We start from the raw sequence: 21609 nt of genomic DNA, 5'->3' as shown, positions 1-21609 counted from the left end.
GAGTGGGTTAAGCAAGGGCACACATTCAGGGAGGGAGGGAAGCAAGACCTGAAATGTAAAGTACCAACAATAAAAATTCTGGCATATGTGTGCACATCTGTTTGTAGGCTATTCCTTTCTTTTTTATGGTGATTGTTTTAGGGTCCTTCCTGGGAATTTAACCTGTACTCTACAGGAATCTGAATCTGAACTCTGACCTCTGAAATTCTGATGCATTTGACAATTTAGTCTTTTCAATCAATCATTGGTGCTTATTCTCTCTCCTTTCCCTACTATTACCTTCTCAAACTTACCTTTCTTTCTCTCCTTGTTTCAGTCTTTCATGCAAACATCTCTATCTAGTTTACTTTAGAAAATAGCCAATAATTCAAAAAATAGATGTCAATATCAAATGAAAAAGATGTAATCAAATATAAATCTGGAAAATTTCCCTTCTTATTCTGATATAGCATCTGTCATTCAGAAATCTCAAATCACTATAGCAAAGCTTATCATACTTCTTTATTCATATATATATATATATATTCCTATATATAATATACTATATATATTCAAGTAGGAATTTTGACAATCTAACATTATTCAGAAAATTAAATAAATGAAGACCAATCTAATCTAGGACTTTCAGTAACTGGTATTAGGGAAGGAGAGAGAGACAGACACAAAAATTTAGATAGAGATAGAGACAGAGTCAGAGACAAAATTAGAGAGTCGGTGAGAGAGACAGTCAGAGACAAAGTCATAGAAAGTCAGAAGAGACAGAGAGAGAGATAGAGTCAGAGGGAAAGAGAGAGAGAGAGAGAGAGAGAGAGAGAGAGAGAGAGAGAGAGAGAGAGAGAGAGAGAGAGAAAGTCAGAGTCAGAGGAAGGGACAAGAGACAGACAGACAGACAGATAGTCTGTGGTCCCGTCTGTAGCACTTAGCTCACAGGGTTGTTGTAAGGATTAAATGATTAAATGAAATAAATGAGTAAAGTACTTTGTAAATCTTAAAACATTATAGAAATATTAGATATAATATGTGAGGGGGCGGCTAGATGGTGCAGTGGATAGAGCACCAGGCCTGGAGTCAGGAGAACCCTGAGTTCAAATAGGGCCTCAAACATTTAATAATTGCCTAGCTGAGTGACCTTGGGAAAGCCACTTAATCCCATTGCCTTAAATTAAAAAAAAAATTTAAAGATATAATATGTGATAATTCTTGTTGTTAATATAGCTTTTTGTTAATACGTTTTTGATAAGGCTAGGTTTACTTTAAGAAAAGTCCTCGTGAGTAGTTCAGAGTCCTAAGGGTTCAGGGTCCCTGTTGCCCTGCCAAGAGGAAGCACAGGCATCCTAAACATCTCAATATACTAAGCATTATAGGGAAACTGATGGAAAGGAAAGGGGGGAGGGGGCAAGACTTGAGATGGAAGCACTCAAAACTCATTGATTTCACATGTGTTGTGTTTCAGTTCTGTCTGACTTTTCATGACCCCTTTTGGGGTTTTCCTAGCAATGATACTAGATGGTTTCCCATTTCCTTCCCAATGATTCCACATATACCTACTGATTTATGGTGGTGCCCTTCCCCTTTCCCACCTCTGTCCCCCATAAACCTAAATTCTAAGGCTGATTTAAAGATAAAGCCTCCCCTTGTTTTCCCCCTCCATCACAGGGCCTGTGATTACAAGCTAAGACAATGTGACAATCAATGTAGTTTCTTGTAGGTAGCTATGAGTATGGGACCTGCTTTGTAAATTAAATATGGGTTAGACCAAAAGCAGGTGGAATGATCTACTGGAATAAAATGTAAATCATCCCCCATATACACATTCCTTTCAAACTCGAACTGATCTTGTACTCTGACTGAGATTTACAAAAGTTGAGTTGTTTCCCTCTTCCCCTCCCCACCCCCACCCATCTCAGTTTTACATTCCATTACAATCTCTGGTTTGGAGCTAGAAGCAAAAGCATCAGCATATCTCAAAAAAAAAAAAATACCACCTATTTCTGTGGTATTTCCAGCCAGGTTCAAACTGGCAGTCAAAAATCTAGTGAGAAATTCTCTTTTAATTTATGATTCAGATTAGAAGTTCAAAAAGACTTAAAAAAGAAAACATATCAGGTAAACTTCATTGTTTTTTGGATACACAATTAAACTCCTCTAAAAAGTTAGGAAGTATAAACAATTGCCATGGAATATTCTCTCTATTGCCTATTTGACTTTTTGCAAAGATTGTACCCTTCTTAATCTGATAGATATGAAAGCTTCTTTTGGGTGTGTGGAATTCAATTTGATGGGGTTATTGCTGTACTGAGTAGCTTCAACTTTTTATTCACATTTTATGTGACATGTGCTTTATGGGTATATACTTAAGCTTATATGTAACTAAATTTCTGATCTTTAAAATATTTTATCAGTCAAGTTATTTTCAAAAGATTCCCTAACAGCACAGATTTATAATATATATTCTGCATATAACAGTGTCTTGATTACTTTTCCAAATAATGGGATTGATAACACATGCATAGACACTAAAATTTGATATCAACATTAATTTGGATATATTGAACATTGAATGAATTAAATTTGAAAACAGAAAAAAACATTCTCAAGTACAAGTAGTATCAAAACCTACTTTTAAACCAATATTGCAGGTGCATAAAAATAGCAAAATATTATCAGCATGAACCCTGAGGCAAAGAGTCAAATATGTGATTCTGGTGTGATTGTTCCATTTCTAATCTTTTCCTTGGCCTCCTACTGCAGATGAGTTTTTCTAAATCTTGGAGCAGTAACTAGAATAGAGTAAAGTAAGTCTTGGACCCAGGGCAAAATTCTTGTACATGTTGGTCCTCCACCCTGAAGAGGAGGAGATTCTAGGTTCTTAATGGGCCAGTCCCAGGAAAAGGATCAGGCAAATACAGGGTCTACTGGAGAGATGCTAAGTAGAGAGAGAAATTGTAACTTGTGAAAATCCAAAAATTAAAATACATAAATTAGGATATACACATCTCTCAAATATGCCCCCTTCTCTCCTCTGTTATTGCTACCACCCCACACCTGACACCAACTCTTCACTTTTTCACTATTGCAACATCCTGCTAGTGAGTCTGCCTGCCTCAAGTGTCTCTCCCTCCTCCTATCCATCTTCCATTTAACCACCCAAGTGACTTTCCTTCTATACTCCATAAGCTCCAGTGTCACCTGCAGTTATCACCTCCAGGATCAAATATAGAATGGTCTGTTTGGCAACCAAAGTCTTTCATCATCTAGCCCATTCCTACCTTTCCAGTCTTCTTAGATCTTACTTCCCAATATGTACTCTTCGATAGTGCATCTGTTGGCTCCAAGCACTTCCTGTCTGTCCCTGATGCCTGGAACTCTCCTTCTTCAACTCCACCTATTTAGTTTCTTGGGTTACTTTAGTCTCAACAAAAATTCCAACTTTTACATGAAGTCTTTCCAATCCTCTCAATTCTTGTGCCTTCCCTCTGTTAATTATTTGCTATGTATCCCATTTCTACTTTGTTTGAGGGTATGGACCATATTTTGCTTAGCACATAGTAGATCCTTAATAAATGTTGACTGACTGATTTCCAGATTGGGAGAAAGAGCTGATTTATAATCTAAATTCTGCCTCAGATACTTAATAGATGTATGACCCAACAATTACTTAACTTCTCTATCTTGCTTTTTCTAATTTATAAAGTGGGTATAATAATAGCAACTGTCTCACCAGGCTGTTATGAGAATCAAATGACAAAACACGTGTAATATGTTTTGTAAACCTTACAATGTCTGCAATGTCAGCTGTTCTTCTCGAGTTCTGCACCCTGGCTACAAGATCACCTTGTAAACAACTTTGTGTTTGGTTAGAGCTGTCAGATTTTTGTTTAAAAATCAAGTATACAGAGCCATTCAGATTTAAGTAGAATGACTTATATAAAACTAAGTTTCCAATGGAACCTAAAAGAATAGGAGACACTTAAGTTTCACATATGAACACACACACATATTTTTATGTTTAGAATTCAACTATGAGATAATGATTGATCCTGACAAAAATTGAGACAGTTCAGTAAAATACAAGATGAACTCCAATAACATGAAGGGTATCTGACCAACCCTGTGGTTGGTAAATTGCATTTAACTACCATGTGGTCAGCTTTGTCTTGCTATAAAATGGTCTGAATAGACTGAGATAGAAAAGGTTATAAGGGGTCAAATCTAGGTTGCAAACAAATTAAAACATAAGCTAAAAGCTGCCATTTCATGAGAACATTTAATATTGTAGTGAGAAAATTTGTAAGTATTGTCATTAATGTAATGTATTAATGTAAATATTTTCCATTAAAGTCAGAATTCTTCCCGAAAATGAAATTGTCTTTGAAATATTAGAAGTAATTCTGTTTGTATAAGAGTACCTAAATTTGAAGAACAGAGTAAGTCTAAGAAAAGATAGAGATAAAGGTGGGAAATAAGAGACCTAAGTCAAACTGATATGAATACAAGTCATTCCCCAAATGATAAATGGTCAAAGGAAATGAACAGGCAGTTTTCAGATAAAGAAATAAAAAGTACTTGTTAGTCATATAAAAATGCTCAAAATTACTATTTATTAGAGAAATGTAAATTAAAACAATTTTGAGGTATCACATTATGCCTATTAGATTGATTAATTTGGGGAAAAGGGGGGGGAAGAAAAGAAAAGAAATGTATAGAGATTAGACCTGGATCGTGGTATAAGAAAAACTCAGGTGAGGGAACTCTCTTATCAAAAAAGTTCATGAACTTCTCTGCATCTTATAATCTTGCAGAGTTTCTCAGAGTAGTGATAGGTAAATGACTTTTTCAGGTTCCTACAACCAGTATGGATGTGTCAGAAGCAGTACATGAACCTAGGCCCAAGGCCAACTCTAATATTCCATCAAACTTCCTCTTCTTAAAAGGAATTTGTGTATATTGAATTTCACTTTTTCACTAGTTTTTATTTAGAAAATGAATGTATTTCCCCCTAAAGAAGTATTTAGAGAAACAAAATGTAATAAAAAATAGATTAAAACTGTGATGCATTTTTGAGAATCATATATCTAGTCCTAAGGTGGGGCAGAAATGATGCCAAGGAGCATTTAGGTGGGTACAATGGCCCTGGGAGTCAGGAGGACCTGAGTTCAAAATATGGTTTCAGACACAATAGTTACCTAGCTGTCATTACCTTGCAAAAAAATTAATAAAAATAAAAGAGTGATGTCAAGCCCCACTTACTCTCCCTGAAAAGTTTATCAAGCTATTTACCTCAGACTCATTTAATTTTACAGATGAGAAAACTGAGACCTCAAGAGGTTAAGTGATTTGCCGAAGATTATCCAGGTAGTAACAGAGTCAGGATTTGAATCCTGGCCGGTGCTCTTTCCTTTGTATCCACTATATATCATGGCCCCCCAAACCCCAATAGGGCTTTAATGACCTTCTGATTGGACTTTTTCATGCTAACTAAACACAGACTGTAATATCCATTGACAACATATTAATAGAGACACATGTTGACAATAAGAACATAGAAGGCAACTTTAAAGACTCTTTGCTTTCATTAATGTGGATACTCAATCCAGTAAAGTAGATCACAATCTTTGCATGTCTGAATACACTGTTACTCTTGTTCATGGATTTTCATAAATCTGCCACCACAAGGCATCTACCCAACATGCTGAGAAACTTTCTTTATTTCCCAACATTGCAAGTATATCAACAGAATTCTCATTCTAACCATTAGTTATCATTCTCTATAAAACTGATCCTTTTTTACCATTATGCATTTCTCTGGTGTCATTTTCTAAAGCAAGAGTTTTTAACCTGAAGTTGGCAAACTTGTATTTTAAAAAATGTTTTGATAAATGTATCTCACTGTAACTGATTTTCCTGTGGTTCTACAGTTTTCACCAGACTGCCAAAAAACCTATGACATAAACCCTCTGTCAGAAATACAGACCCCAAACATACATTATAGAGAAATTCAAACACTTTTTTTCCAGAGTCATCATATCTTGTGGCCCAATGGCAATCCTTTGAAAGAACGTTTTATTTTGGACTTGTTAGCTGTAATGGAATTACATAAAACCCAACAAAACTGTTCTCTGTTATAATGTGACTAGCAGCACACTGCCTGACACATAATAGGAAATTAATAAATGCCAATATGAATGAATTAAAATAGGTCTCATACATTGTAAGAACTACATTGTGAATCAATATTTTCACACGTAATTCAATCAAACCATGCCTGTGATTCAATTCCATAAACATTTTTAAAGCCTACAATTGTATGATTTGCATGAGAAAAGATACAGAGTTTGGATCACAGAACATTGGAGTTGGAAAAAACTTTAGAAGTCATATAGTTTAACCCTATCATTTCGATGAAGAAAATAAGGTTTAGGGAGAATTTTCCAAGGTCTCACAGATAGAATAAGGGAGCTTGAATCTAGTAGCACAGAATACTAAACTTGTTCTCAGGAAAATCTGGTTTCATATTCCCCTTCTGATACCTGTTGGTTATATGATCACAAGCAGGTAGGTCATTTAGCAAAATCTCAGTTTGAGAGAGTGAGAATAATGACCCTAGCTCACAGAGTAATTGTGAGACCTAAATGACATATGTATATAAACCTCTTTGTAAACTCCAAATTGTTATCTAAATATCATTGATTATTATGCTACAATGACTCTTTTGATTAAAATATAGTCCCCATCCTTAAGAAACTTGTAGGGAAATATACACAAATAAATATGATATATTATAATATATAATACATGGTTAAGAGAAGAAAATACCCACTAGTGATGGTTATTAGGGAGGGCATGTTATTATCTTTGGATTTTAAAAAATGAGTAGGAATTTGGTAGATGAAGTGAACATAAGAAGTCATCCAAGTCACAGGAAATAATGTGAACAAAGGATTAATGATTAGAAAATTCAGGGTGAAAATGTGGGATGCATATGGAGAAGAGCAAGTCTGATATGAATAGAGTACCTAGAAAGAAGCTATATGAAATAAAACCTGAAAGTCATCTGTGACTGTATATAACAGATTAGTTAGAAAACTAATAGTGGTACAAATGTTCTAGAATTTACATTAAGTTCTTAGCTCATAATCGGTAGACATACAAAGTTATTACATTAGAGTTGCTTTTTTGTGTTTTGAAAATGTTAAGTGTCAAGAAAATTAGTATGATTTTTGAATTGCTTCTGTTCATGTTATGCATTGCTTTTTTATGTAATTTCCACAATTTGGAAGATCTTTAGCCTGATACATGATAAAGACCCCAGGGAGAAACTTTTATGCTTCTGGTAAGAGAAGGTTTCTCACCTCTAGTAAAGTGGAAAACTATGGAAAATCAAGCTGGGAGATTAATTGAAAATGAATACCTTTTTGCTTTTTCCCCCCTTTTCCTTTCATGGAAATCTAGTTTTATGAGAGAACTCCAAGCACATTTATAGTAAGCAAAAGTTTGTTTTCTTCAGTGAATACACTAAAGTGTATGGTAGTAGAATGGAAAGGAGGCCAAAGGACAGTGTTGGTAAGTGAGGGTGGGGTCAAGGGATAGTGATGGTTAAATAAGAGTAGGGTCTATCAAGATTTTTTTTTAAATCAAGATTCTATTATTCGTACTGAGGAAATCGTATGTAGCTTCTACTTATCATTCAAATACAGGATCAATAAAAAGCTATAAAAAAGGTGAGCCAGTTAGCTCTTCAAATGAAGTATTCTTTTCATGAAGCCATATTTGAAGTCTCTATGGGAAAAGGCTTAGTGAAAAAAGTGACTTTGAAACTCTCAGCACAGTGTTCAATTTTGTAGCAGCTAAATCCTTTCAGGTCAAAATTCATCATAAAATGTGACATGCTTGAGAATGACCATCCCTTGAGGACACTGAAACACAGACCTATAAATCTGGCAAAAAAAAATAAATTATGTCATCTCTTTAAATAAAATCTGATTCACTGAATGAACTTGTATTGCCATGAGAGGAAAAAACAACATGCAAAATCAACCAACCTAATGTTTCAACAAGCAGAGACCCTCTTAAAACTCCCCCAGGGTAAGAAAGAAACAGATTGGAGAGAGAAAGACAGAGAGAGAGAGAGAGAGAGACAGAAAATTCAACATTAACACCAGAAAACCCTTTTCTTAGATCATGTTTTGTATGTCTTATATTGAATCTGGGAATTCAGATTTTACTAGATTTTTTTAAAAAAAACTAGCTCTAAGGTTTCTATATTCCACAATTTTGCATCATGTATCCTAATAAACCCAACATTTACGCTTTGAAAGATGGACATGAAAACTGAGATCAAACATTAGGTGAGGCGGGGCTGGTGTTTGCAACCCAGATGTCAGTGACATGAATAGAGAAGCTTTCAGGTGGATGGCCCTACTCCAAATCTTCTTTCCCTTCATTACCTTCATTTCCCCATCCCCCAAAGTCAGAGGAGATGATGTTTGTTCTTGAGCTCCCTCCTGTGGTGGATTCAGGAAAAACTAGGGAAAATCATTTCCAAAAAAGTTAGGTGTCAAACATTTTCAAACACTGGTTGAATGATAGCACCTGGGTATTTCAGGCAGTGTATAAAAGGATATTATGAAGACAGGTAGAAATGAAAGCCAAGAGTGGGGGAAATAGTCTTGACTCCACCTGGATTATATCTCTGAATAAAAGAAAGATCCATCTTTGGCAACTGCCTCCAAGAGGTAAATCTTTTAAGTATAGAGAACTGATTATCATAAGCACATATCCGTGTATCTGGCAAAGTTATAACTTATAATAGACATGTATGTTCAGGTCAGAGCTACTGCTCACTTTCCTTACCCTGAGGTGCTCACAAAAAGCAAAAATATATACATATTGAATATATCTGTACCTGGCAGGGAAGGGTATCTGTCATGAGGACAAATGAGATAATATTTATAAAATTGCCATGAGCTTTGGGAGAGAAAAAAAGTAGAATGTATAATATTACCCCCTTTTTTGATGAAATGCCATGTCTGGGGACTATGCCATAATATTCAATTCTGAGAGATTATCTTAGGTAAGGAAGAAAATATGATAGAGATGGTAACTGAGTTTCATATATTTGTAGCTCATTGAAAAACAGTAATCAGAATTTTAATAAAGATGGAATGACTGGAATTTTTCTCGAAGGCACTGACACTTAGGTGTTCTTCCTAAGTCATCTTGCATACACACATCTTCAGTGATCTTACCCTAAATGATTTCTTCCTTACCTTGCCCCTCCCTCAATGTTATCTTAAAGTATATTACTTCCTATGATGATCACTCCTCAGGTCTTGGCCCCTGTCTAGTCTCTCCCCCATCTAGTTTTCTCAGCAATAGAAAGTGCCTTCAAAAATAGAGAAACCTCTGGATCTCACAGCATGCTTCTCTTTGCAAAGGGTCATACCCCAGGTGATATCACCCACTCTTTCCCTAGGCACAAAAATTTCTGTGGACAGGCCAAAGCTCACAAAATTTAACTTGACAGTTGTAACTTGTACTTAGTCAAAAACAACTATAAAAGCATAATATTTGAGATTTGTGATTTTATGATACATGAAAAAAATCCATAGGTTTTTGGATGTCTGCAAGCAATATATGAGTCAACTGAAATAACTGCTATCATAGCCTACTTTAAGAGAAGTAAATCATCCTGAATAAGCAAGCTAACCTTTGCCATACTCATAGGATTCATCATCTGTCTATATCCTGGATTATTATCATTGTTCCCAGATCTGGCCACTGAATATTTAAAAGAATATTGATACCAGTCAGAGAAGGACAAATAGAATGTAAATTATCTAAAAATAATGGCAAACTAAGGATGGTTGAAAGATCTGAAGAGTATTGAAATTGAAGAAAACACAAAGGAGGAACATGTTAACTGACTCGAGGATATGAAAAGTTGTATCATGGAAGAGGCAGACTAATCAGTGTAGCTAAAAAGGGCAGTATAAATCACAGGGAATAAACAACTCTGAATTAAATTTCAGCTCAAAATAAGAGAAAACTTTCTAAGTAGAGTAGGCCAAAATTATTCAATTGATCATTGCATAGCCACTTGTCAGCTCTAGAATTGATTCTTGAGGCAGCATGATATGGTAGAAAAGCACTGGGGTTTGTTGTTGTTTTAGAATTTTTATTTAAGGGACAATGGGGTTAAGTGACTTGCCCAAAGTCATACAGCTAGGCAATTATTAAGTGTCTGAGACCAGATTTGAACTCAGGTCCTCCTGACTCCAGGTCTGGTGCTCTATTCACTGCACCTCCTAGCTGCCCCAAAGCATAGGGTTCAATTCCTGCCTCTTCCACTTAAGACCTATATGAAATTGAGTAAATCAATAAAAATACCTGAGTCTTAGTTTCTTCTTCTATAAAATGAGGGTACTGGATCTGATGGTCTATGAGATTCCTTTCAGTTTCAGAACCAAGATCACAAGGTTGGAAGTATCTGGTCCAAATCTTTCAGTACAGATGAGAAAACTGGCTAACAGAGATTAGTTGATTTGTCCATGGTTATTAATGTGACATTGCAACCCATTCTAACTTTGAAACTACACAAAAATGAGTATCATCTAATATATTAAGTGACTGAGACTCTATAGAGTTCAAGATTAAAGTTCCTTAGAACAAAACTTTAATAAATTGCATTATCACAAAACTCCAATATATTCTTTTCACTTAAGTAATCCTAGATTTTCTAATTATAGTTGTACTTTCTGTGATGAATGATTTTAAATGGTCAATTTCTGTTTTTGCAAAAAACACATAACTTAGCTCTTTGTATTTCTTGTGCGGCAGAATAATTAAGGAGGCTAATAAAGAGAAGAACTATGAAGACCCCAGCTTGAATCTAGAACCCATCATTGTATTTGCAAATTTGGACCAGTCTACCTCTCTAAGACTCATTTGCAAAATGGGAACAATAATACTGATATCCCCAGGTTCTTGTCAGGATTAAATGCAGTTATGTATTTGAATGTACTGGATAAATTACAAAGTGCTATAAAGGGAGCACAAAAGATGAGTATCTTTTTAGTAGCTATTTTTCTAAATGTTAGCAGCTAAGAGCCAATATCTGAAAAGAAACCATTTTATTATGGAACAAAACTACTTGTTCTTGTTTGGCAATGCATAAATCTAGCAATGAAGGAATATTTCTGGTTAGGGATTAGCCAAGAAGAAATGGGTAGTTTGACAAGTGCAATCTTTGACAGTACTTTGTTTTATATATATATATATATATATATATATATATATATATATATATATATTTTATATCCTTTAGAGACAATTATAGCAAAATACACAAATTTTTGTATTTGTGGGAAATAGTATAGAAATTTTGTCCTCAAAATCTTCAGAAGTTTTTGCATAGTCCTGAGGCTGTTGAACACTAAAGCTTTTTTCTGGTTACTTGAATAGTCAAGGCACACAAAGGGTCAGGTGCATGCATCATATGAAGTGATATAATACTTCAAATATTTATTATATTTTAAATGTTGTAGAAACATCTTAACTTTATTAAAGCATTTTAAAACCAATTTTAATCCATTATTGACATTTTTCAGAGCATGATTAAATGATCAGTTTTTATGATGTACAATATCTTTATTAAAGGCTTCGTAATGAAATAGAGTATATTTTTGAAAAAAAAAGAAAAAATAAAGTTCAGGATATCTGAAGCTTATTTATGTTGTGGATTTGCATTGTTTATCTGTTGGAGACAGCTTATCTATTAGTCTCCTCAGTTACTAGGATTGGATGTATCCTTTTTGGTGAATTTATCCAAGGACATGTATGAGTCTCATGGAATGGGTAGGTATACATTGGTTGTAATCTGTATCACTGGGAAAAATGCCAATATCCAAAATAAAAATCCATATATATATATATATATACATATATATATATATATATACATATATATATGGCAGGTTCTCTGGGGAGGGGGAGGTTATTTATAGTCTACAAAAATAATAGCTATGAATAGTATATCTATACACACATATGCACACACACACACACACACACACACACACACACACACACTCACATAAAATTTTAAGTCACCAGATGGCACAATAAAGTTCTAGGTCTGGATCCAGAAAGACTAGACTTATTGAGTTCAAATCTGATCTCAGGAATTAGCTGTGGGACCCTGGAGAAGTCATTTAACCCTTCTTGCCACAGTTTCCTCATCTATAAAATGAGCTAAAGAAGGATATGGCAAACTACTCTAGGATCTTTGCCAAGAAAACCTGAAATGGGGTCATTAAGAGTCAGATAGATCTGAAAAAAACTTACTGAAAGTTTTAATCTATAAATAGCAAAAAAGCAGCCATAAACTAAAGAAAGGGAATTACTTGATTCCTCAGAAGACAGAAAGAGCAAAGCAAACATGAACAAAGAAGTATAAATCCAGTTTCATGTCAAGACAAAAAGCAGTCTTTGACCATAAAGTAATTGAGCAATACCTTATACAATTTATAAAGTGTTACATTCATCATTGAAAATCATGATATATTTGGAAATGAGCTGATGAAACTGGTCTCCAAAGTATAAATTCATGTCATTTTATTTAGATAGGAGAGTCATGATATATTTAGAAATTAGTTGATGAAACTAGTCTCCAATGTAGTGTCAATAATTACCAAATTCTGAAATTCTGAAATTAAAAGGAAATTCAAAGATCAGTATATAAGCTGTTTCTCACTTCACTAATATATTCTGCCCACAACTTTTCAAAATATTTTGAAAACAAAAATTCACTATTTTGCCAGCTAATATGATATATTGAATAGCACACTGAACTTGGAGTCAGAAAGACTTGGTTCAAATCCTGCTTTATATAATTCTTACTTAAGTCACTTAAATGAGTCACTTAAACTTATTTAGTCTCATTTTCCTCAGGTAATAATACTATCTATCTCATAGGGTTGTGAGATGATTCTTGTCAAGCAGCAGTTACAGTAAAAGTAGTTACTATAGTAATAGTAACACCTTAATAGCAATAGCAACAATAGCAGTAGTAGAATATTATCAAAAAGAAGATATAACTGACACAGAGGAGTTGCCTGGTAAAGCAAATTTATTTTAAAGTCAAGAAGACCAGAGTTCAAATTCAGTTATTAACAGCTGCCTGATTCTCACTTTCCTTAACTATAAAATGAAATAGCTGGACCAGAAGTTTCTTCATTCTTTAAAACTATGATCTATCCTATGATGTCCCAGAATACCTTCCAGAGTCATGAAGATGATAAAACACTTGTCTCCACTATTTCTACAAGGTAGGTAGGAAATTTTTATCACTTAGGCAAATATATTCAAGCTTTCACTATACAAATTTGGGCAGAGAATTTAGCTGAATATTTTCCGTGGGATAGGTTGAGTTTTAATGATTTAATTGAATAGGACTGTATGAGGTGCTGCCCTCATTAACATCATCATCATCTTCCTTAACAACAACCAATCAAATGATCACCCATTAAAAAATTTTAAGCATCTTTGACATTGGTTAGGAAATTATGAACTACCTTTATGGAATTATAGGCTGGCAAGTGAAATGGAATCTGTCCAGGGCCTTCAGGAATCTATTCATTGCAAGAGAAAAGAAAAATCACCCTGGTTCCTGGAAGAAAGAATATTTGGTCTGGTTAATCACACAAAGGAATTCTCATTTCTTTTTCTGAGCCTAAAGCTACCAGATAGGGGAACTTCAATTGCTTCCAATCCCTTGATAACTAAAGAAAGTAAAATATAAATAAAGCAAAAAGCCCAACTTAAATGAGGCCACATTAAATTACTTAGGGGCTTCTTCTTTTTCTTTTTAAATTTTTTTCTTGTTAAACTGGTTAACTTGTTCTTCATGAGTTAACTGAAATTCAGCCAATTACATAGCCTCCAATATGTAATTGTTCTAATAGATTATCCTAATGACACTGTAGTGAAGTGGTTTGAACCACTGATCAAACATACTGCAGATTACTTGTGTTTACCTACAACTCTTCATGCTTTCCTAAAACTTCATTATGATTTGAAGAGTCTTTGCCAGCAACCTCAAAAGTTAAAATTTCTTCTACTCAAAAATGCTTCCGCCATAAGTCTTGGAAACTGCTAATGGATGGTGTCAGTAACATCCTGGGGGTAACATAATGTCATTGGCCCACCCAGCAGAAGCAGCTCATTTTCCTGTTTTTGCCACCAAAGCAGCAAGAAAGATACAGGAGAAGTAATCACAGTATATAAGAGAAAGTATAGGAAGGAGAGAAATTAGGGCAACTGGAAAATTTCAGCCATGCCTTAAAAAAGAAAAAACAAAATCAATGAATGGATTTTAGGATGAAAGAAGTAGTATAGATTAGAGCTGGTGATGCTTGTGTTAGAAAAATGAAAGAGGCATAAATAGAGATGACAACTAAGATAAGCAAAAAAGTATAATGTAAGTTCCCTGCAGGTGGGGACCATTTCATGTTTGTAACTAGCACTTAACAGTAAATTACACAGAATCAGTGCTTCTTGCATTGGAAAAAAAAAAAGACAAATTAGTCAAATGAAAAGATGTTTAAGAGGAAAAAAGAGGAGGTACCAGTTATGTCAAACAATGACTAATCCATGAGTTCATGGCTGCCAGTCAGGGTTATATAAGGGAGAATTTTTCAAAATTAATATTTAGGTATTTTATTTCAAAGAGAATTAATTTTGAAACCCATTCCATTATACAAACTCATTAATTTATCTTAATGCTTCCTGTATACACAATAATTTTCCCTCATTTAATAATATTTCAGCTTTTGAAGTTGAAAATAGTACTTTTAGTTAACTTCTTATTGGATTCCATTCTCTTTTGGGGTTTTCTACAGCCTTTGATATAACCAGACAAATTTCTTCTTCTTTCTTTTTTCTTTTAGACTCTTCATTTCACTTATGGATGAAATCAGGAATTGACAAAATACTCCCTCTTGAGTTTTTATTTAAATGAACTATGATAAAACAATTCAAATTTTTCAACTGTAAAACTTAGAGTTTGGACAGGTAGGACGTAGAGGTTACATAGTCCAACTCTCTTTTTGCAGTGAGGGAAAATGAGGCCTAGAGTATTTAAGCAAATTGTCCAAAATCATACTGTAGCAAGTAGCATAGATACATTTAAAACTCCAGGTCCCTTGATTGATTAAGGACTCATTCCTCTATTCTATGCTAATTTGTTTATACAACTTGCAAAGATGTCTCATGGGTACAAATCTCTCATCTCAAGAATATCTGCTATGAGTAGGGTAAAAATGAAAATGCCTTTTATATGTGTCATCTGTTCTGAAGGTTTAGTTTTCAGATCTCTCTAACTTTATATAATGCTTTAAGATATGTAAAATGCTTTACACACATATTATCTTCTTTGATCTGCACAACCACCCAGTGACAGGGATGCTTTGTAGCCTCATTTTACAATTGGTGTTAACAGAGGCTGTAAGAGTTTAACTGTCACACATTGTATTCTTGACTCAAATCCAGTATTCTATCTACTGTGCCATACTAGTTCCCTTAAACTTATATCTTGCATTGGAAAAAATACTATGTGTGATATTCTGTATGTGCAAATCACACCTAGGACCTCCAATCAGAGGTTCCACTGAACTTTAATAATAGTTCTCAGTCCTTAAGCCTGAGTTGTCTTAAAGATTTATTTTGATGGAGAATTCCTGAGCCATGCATTATTGTCAGAGCTACTCTAACCTCTGCTGCCCCAGTGCCCATTTGCTGCATGATCCTATTAGGATCTGGAGCTGCTTATAGTTTTATTTATGGTCTTGGTTTCAAGTCAAAATTAAAGCAACTCTTCTAAATGTTTGGGTTTGGAGACGCCATCTAAGTGGGTTTCTAAGTTGGAAAATGTTGATTGTGTTTAGTTTTCTTTAGCTCTACTACCTTAGTGGTACATTTCACACCAGTGACTGAAATAAAGCCTACTCAGGATACTAAATACTCCAAAGGGCATGCAATGAGAAAATAAGGAAAAAAACCACATTGGTTCCCTGGAATATTTAACAGCTAATGAAAGAAACTGTTAAAGGGACTGATAACTTATTTCAAAGAATAATTTTCTCAGAAATGGAGAAGAATTTTTCTTGCTACTTTATTCAGATCAATATTGGCTTTTTCAGTCAAATTGACACATGGTTTTGACCAAGCATAGAAGAAACTGCTTTTCATTTTTTTAATGTATATGTAGGCAGATAGTGTCCACTTCTCTGTCTTTCTCAAGGTATACATATACTTAAATGCATTAAAAGCAAGTTTTTTAATTATTTAATATACAGATGGATCCTAAGTTCCACTCAGGATAGTAGCAGATAGAATTAAATGAATGGATTTTAGAATGAAGGAAAAATAGTATAGATTAGAGTTGGTGATGCTTGTGCTAGAAAAATGAAAGAGGCATAAACAGAGATGACTAAATAAAAAAAGCAAAAAAGTAGTAGCATGAAAAGTTCCTGAAACGGTCATCCAGTAGAATCTGAGAGGATAAAAGTAGAGAACAAAACTGAGTAGTCACTCCAGGTGCAACAGAAAAGAATAAAATTCAGCATTTACCATTAACTAACTTTAAAAACTTTTGATGGAATGGATTTCATATATTGTTACCCCCTTTTTTCTCAGTGGAAAACTATGAGAACTGGACTAGCTGAAATTAGAATCCAAAGGATCCAACATTCATGCCATAAATTGGTATTTTTTTCCTAAATTGTTCTTTGGGAAAAGTTAAATAAAATGTGACTAACAAGAGCTTCTCAAAATAATTTCTTAGCCCACCAAGAGTATTAAAATGAAAGAAGTCATTTGTTGACATGAAAAATTGATATTGCCTTATCCTAGGATTTGCTGAAACAGGAAAGGAAAGAAAATGTTAGGGTAGTCTAGTAGATGCTAAGATGAATGTTGATTGAAATTAATTCTAAACATATTAGATAAAACCTGTAGGTAGAATGAGTCATCAACTGCTAATGAGAAAGGATGCTCTCAGGTTATTCTTTCCAAATGCTCAGTAATAAGAAAATGGAACTTTCTGAGGAAAATTCAAAACTTTAAATTTAATGATTAGTGATTCACACCACTACAAATGAATATATGTTTAAGATCATTTTCCTTACCATGACACACTGTGTATTTGAGAACAAAAAGGGCTGAGAAGTAGAAAGGGTTACCTTATTGGTAAAATCTAGTCATCAATAAACTTTGCAGTCTTAGTGGAAGATGACTTTCTATCACTAGGCAATGACAAATGAGTGGTCCGGGAAGGAACAGATGAACTATCAACTTTGCTTCACTTGCCACCCTCGTTTTGCCTAAACCACAGCCTGATATACACATCGAGAATTATGAAATTTAACATTCTCAAGGCTGCATGAATGAATGTACACTCTCTCTGCACGTCAGCAGATTATTTTCCCCAGTGACACAACAGTGAAGAATCAGTTCCATCACAATTTTAAAGAATTTCATGTGACCTAAGTTACAGACAATGACATCCCACTTGAGATACAAAGCAACTCTTTTAAACAGTATGACATTCCTTTGAAAAAATACCTCTGAAAAAGGTTATCAATAAAAATAGTCTGATGGCCAACCAATAAAGCTTCTATTGACTTGCTTGCTTATTACTATTGAAAAATATTGAAAAAATGAGGATGCAAAGTAAATATTCCACTAGCCCAGAATTAATAAAGCATTTATTTTAAAAATATTATCATAACAAAAAAATTTTTGTTACCAGTTTAATGCTTTTTATTAAATACAAGTTTAGTGCTTTATATATATTTTATAAAAAAAAGTGGTAGTATTCAGGAGATACTTTCAATTTCATGGTAGGAATCCCACATAAACATAGACAGGGTTAATCTTGACCCACATGAAAAAAAATGTCTATAGAAACCTTTTAAGAATCTTCTTCTACCCACCTGCCTCCCAAAAAACTCCATAAAAGAAAGTTTGTAATACACATAGAATAATCTACCTAGAAAAAGAAAAAATATATATTTAAGTAAACATTTGATTCAGTTTTTTCCACAATGCATCAAACAAAGCTGGAACACCCCAGATATCCCTGGAGTAACCTGTATTTTTTACACTTAAAAAGCTGAGGGGAGAAGCAATGACTTGCAGTTGGGTGGCTGCTGCTCCTACTATAATCTACTCCGCGGTTTGGTTTCATGAGAATTTACCTAGTCTGCTGATTACAATGCAAAGTCAACAATCATCTAATGTCAGAACGGAGAAATTTTGACCATCTCTTCTTTTCCCTCAGTGATCTCAGTAGTTTCTGTTGTTATTTCTTGGGGGAAGGGGGGCACTGGTGTCATATTCAAGGAACAATCTATGAATTGAATATATCACTTGAACACACACATACACACACACACACACACACACACATATATTATATATATATATTTCAACTTAATTAACTGGCTTTTACTTGAGTGATGAAATGATTGTCTAGTGATCTGTCTATGAAACCATTCCTTTAATGTTTTTAATTAGCAATTTATAATCTCTGGTCTTTTGATTCCTGAGCTATAAGACAGGTACTGGGGGACCTCTTGTGAAGAATTTTAGGTATGAGGAGTCAAACTCACTAACTCCTTTCCTCTCCCTCTCCCTCTCCCTCTCTCTCGCTTTTAAAGAATCTCACATAAAATGTTTTAGACTTGCTGAAAAGTAGAATTTGAAAACAGCTCATTTCACAACTGTCTTTATTTTTAATATAATAAACACCTTTAGGACACATCCCTCACCACTTAAAAGTTGCTCTCGACAAGAGGTGTTCTCTCTACCTTCGTGTTTTCTCAAGCACTTGTTTAAAAACACATCTAAGTGGAATGTTTTTATTTCTGCAGATTGCATTAATTATAGCTTTGCAAACACTGCAAGCGCGGTAAGAAGACTGAACTGAGCCATTAGCTGCAAACCTCAGGTCTTGGCTAGGGAAAGGTTTATGGTTTATTTAGCAATCCTAATGAATTGGCTCACCCATCCCCTATACATAGCTCTGCCTCTGGCATAAGGTGCTGGACACAGCCAGAGACTGTCTCATAGAAGTTTGCAGTTGAGAAGAAAAAAAAATACATAGTGGTCAACCACGGATGACCCACACATTTGGGAGAGCTGCTTCAATGCAGGATTTTTGCCCTAGCTAGGGAAATAAACCTAAGGATGGATCCAAGCCCAGGAGACTTAAGGCTAACCTCATACTTAAACTGCCTTCTCCCTTAGCCTTTCCCAGAGAGGGAAGACAAATGAAAGCAACTTGTTCCTCTATTATATTAAAGTTCAGGGGGGAAACAATATCCATTCTTGCTTCTTTTCTGTCCCATCGCTCCCATCTCCCCTCTCCTACCCCCAGTTCCCTGGTCCCTAGGAGAGTAAGAATCACCGATGGCCAACAGAGGCCAAATGAAGCCCATACATGGCGAGGGGGTGGGGGGGTGGGGGACAGAAACCAAAGAGTGGGGTGCATGAGTTCCTGCTTCACAGATCAAGTGGGTTTCCCTGGCTTTGGGCGAGCTGGACTATCTGACAGCCACAAAGCTGCCTGTCAGCTCGGACCAGCATGGTCCATCACCCTGCTCCAATGACCCAGTTTTTCTTTTATTCTCTGGTACCCATTTTTCTCATCGGTCCAGGAAGCCCACAAGCCGGGGAGTCGAGTTCTGAAGCATCCACCCCATCCGCCCAGCGCTCGTTCCTCTGGGAGCCTAAGCGCGAAGGCGGGGGGCTCCCGGATCCCCAGCTTTTCAGACCCCAGCGCTAACAGGATATAGACAAGTGATTGTTCTACCCCCCCGAGTTCCCCCCAAAAGTTAACGGGGATGCGGAGGCACCCAGTCGAAAGGGGGGAGAGGAGAGGCGCCCCCAAAAGACGCGCAGTGGCCGATCCGATCTCCTTGGCTCCGCGAACCAACCTGTTCCGAGGTTGGGGAAGGGAAGGAGAGCAGTTTGGCTGGGAGGGGACAGAGGGCGCACGGGGGACCGAGAGAGCGGTGCGGGCTGGGGGAGAGAGGGCAGTCCGGGGGTGCGCGCGTGCGGAGCGGAGGGGCTCCTCCCGTGCCCAGGAGCCTCCCAGAGGGCCGGGGAAGGGCGGGGGCGAGCGGGCGAGCGGGCGAGGGAGGGGGCATCTCCTCGGGCTTACCGTGAGAGCCGAGAACTTCTGCGCCGGGACCAGGAGGAGCAGCTCCGGGAAGAGCAGCGGCAGCAGCCACCAAACTTTGGGGAACACCATTCTGGTCCGGAGCGGAGACGGCCCCGGGACAGGCACGCGCGCACAGATGCCCACGCACACTCACACTCACACACACGCGCGCACGGGCCTTGACAGGGGCCGCCCCGAGAGTTTTAAAGCCCGGCGGTCTCACCGCTCCTCCCTGACCCCCTTGGCTTTCTTTTCTCGGATCTCCTGCTAGGCTGGAGAGTGAGTGCGACCCGGCGCGATCCTCCTCCTCCTCTGCTCCTGGGTTGGGGCTGGGATCTGCTTTTTCTTTGCCCCCTCTGAAATTTGGGCTGGGCTGAGGAGAGGGGCTGAGGGGGAGGGGTGGGGGAGATGCAACTGCCGCTTCCTTTATTCTCTTCCCACCCCCCCCTCCTTGCTGTTTGGATTTTATAACCTCCCCCTCCGGGCACGGAGAGATATCTCCCGAGTCCTTTTTTCTGCTTCCTTCACTTCTGACAGATCCTCTCTGAAACTTCCAGGATCCTCCTTCTTTCACCCTCACCACCCCCAACCCCCCTTTTCGCTCAGATTCCACCCCTTACCCCCTCGCACCACCGTCCCATCCACCCACCACGCTTCGGCCCCACCTTCCTAGCTGGTTTCCTAAGCTGCCACTATTCTCAGCTCCCTTATCAGATCAGATGCTGCTGCTGCTGCTGCCTCCCAGCTCAGGTCGGAGGCCTTCCTTTTCGGAGATCTTTTTATCTCTGCCCCTGGCTTGAAAAAAGGCAGGGCAGAAGCGAGCGAGGTGATTTAAAATTTAGAGGTAAATGTGTGTGCGTGCATGTCCATGGATGTGTATTTACTCCTAAACTCTCCCTGCCCCCACCTTTGTCACTGACTACAAGGGCCATCGCTCCTTACCCCCTACTGTCAGTTCCTCCTCCCTCCACACACACACACACACACACACACACACACACACACACACACGCACACACACAGAGAGAGAGAGAGAGAGAGAGAGAGAGAGAGAGAGAGAGAGAGAGAGACATCAGCCCTACTACTGCATTTTCAGGTGAAAGCTGAGTATGTTGGTTCAACCCTCCTGCAATCTCCCAAATGGACAGTCTCACTACAAGCACTACATACAGCGTTTGGAAGCAGAGGACTGGTTGTGAATGTTTACCTATATTGGCACAAGACAAGGCATTTTCTCTCTTTGGTCTCCATTTCCTCATTTGTAATTTAAAAGCACAGATTTTGAAGGAAAAGGGAAAATAAAGATATCCTCCCATAATATTGCTCATTTTGCAGATGAGAAAATTGAGACCCAGATTCCAAAAGGCTTGGCCAGTTAGCAAGGT

The 21609-nt window shown here is 36.8% G+C and overlaps 1 protein-coding gene across 5 annotated transcripts in view; it reads right to left on the bottom strand.

Annotated features, from left to right (window-relative positions):
* The window catches only part of SMOC2 (SPARC related modular calcium binding 2), a 251190-nt gene extending 230410 nt beyond the window's left edge, over nt 1-20780 (bottom strand). For 4 of the 5 annotated variants that reach the window (XM_074188072.1, XM_074188071.1, XM_074188070.1 and 1 more), the window contains exon 1: nt 20225-20780. In XM_074188072.1, coding sequence (XP_074044173.1) covers nt 20225-20314 — 90 coding nt within the window. In that variant the 5' untranslated portion in view covers nt 20315-20780. The remainder of the gene's footprint in view (nt 1-20224) is intronic. The other variant, XM_074188073.1, reaches the window with a different exon arrangement.
* Nucleotides 20781-21609: the final 829 nt, after the last annotated feature.

The sequence above is a fragment of the Macrotis lagotis genome, chromosome 5, assembly GCF_037893015.1.
Source record: "Macrotis lagotis isolate mMagLag1 chromosome 5, bilby.v1.9.chrom.fasta, whole genome shotgun sequence".
Classification (NCBI taxonomy): domain Eukaryota; kingdom Metazoa; phylum Chordata; class Mammalia; order Peramelemorphia; family Peramelidae; genus Macrotis; species Macrotis lagotis.
This window is presented reverse-complemented; position numbering and strand designations above follow the sequence as displayed.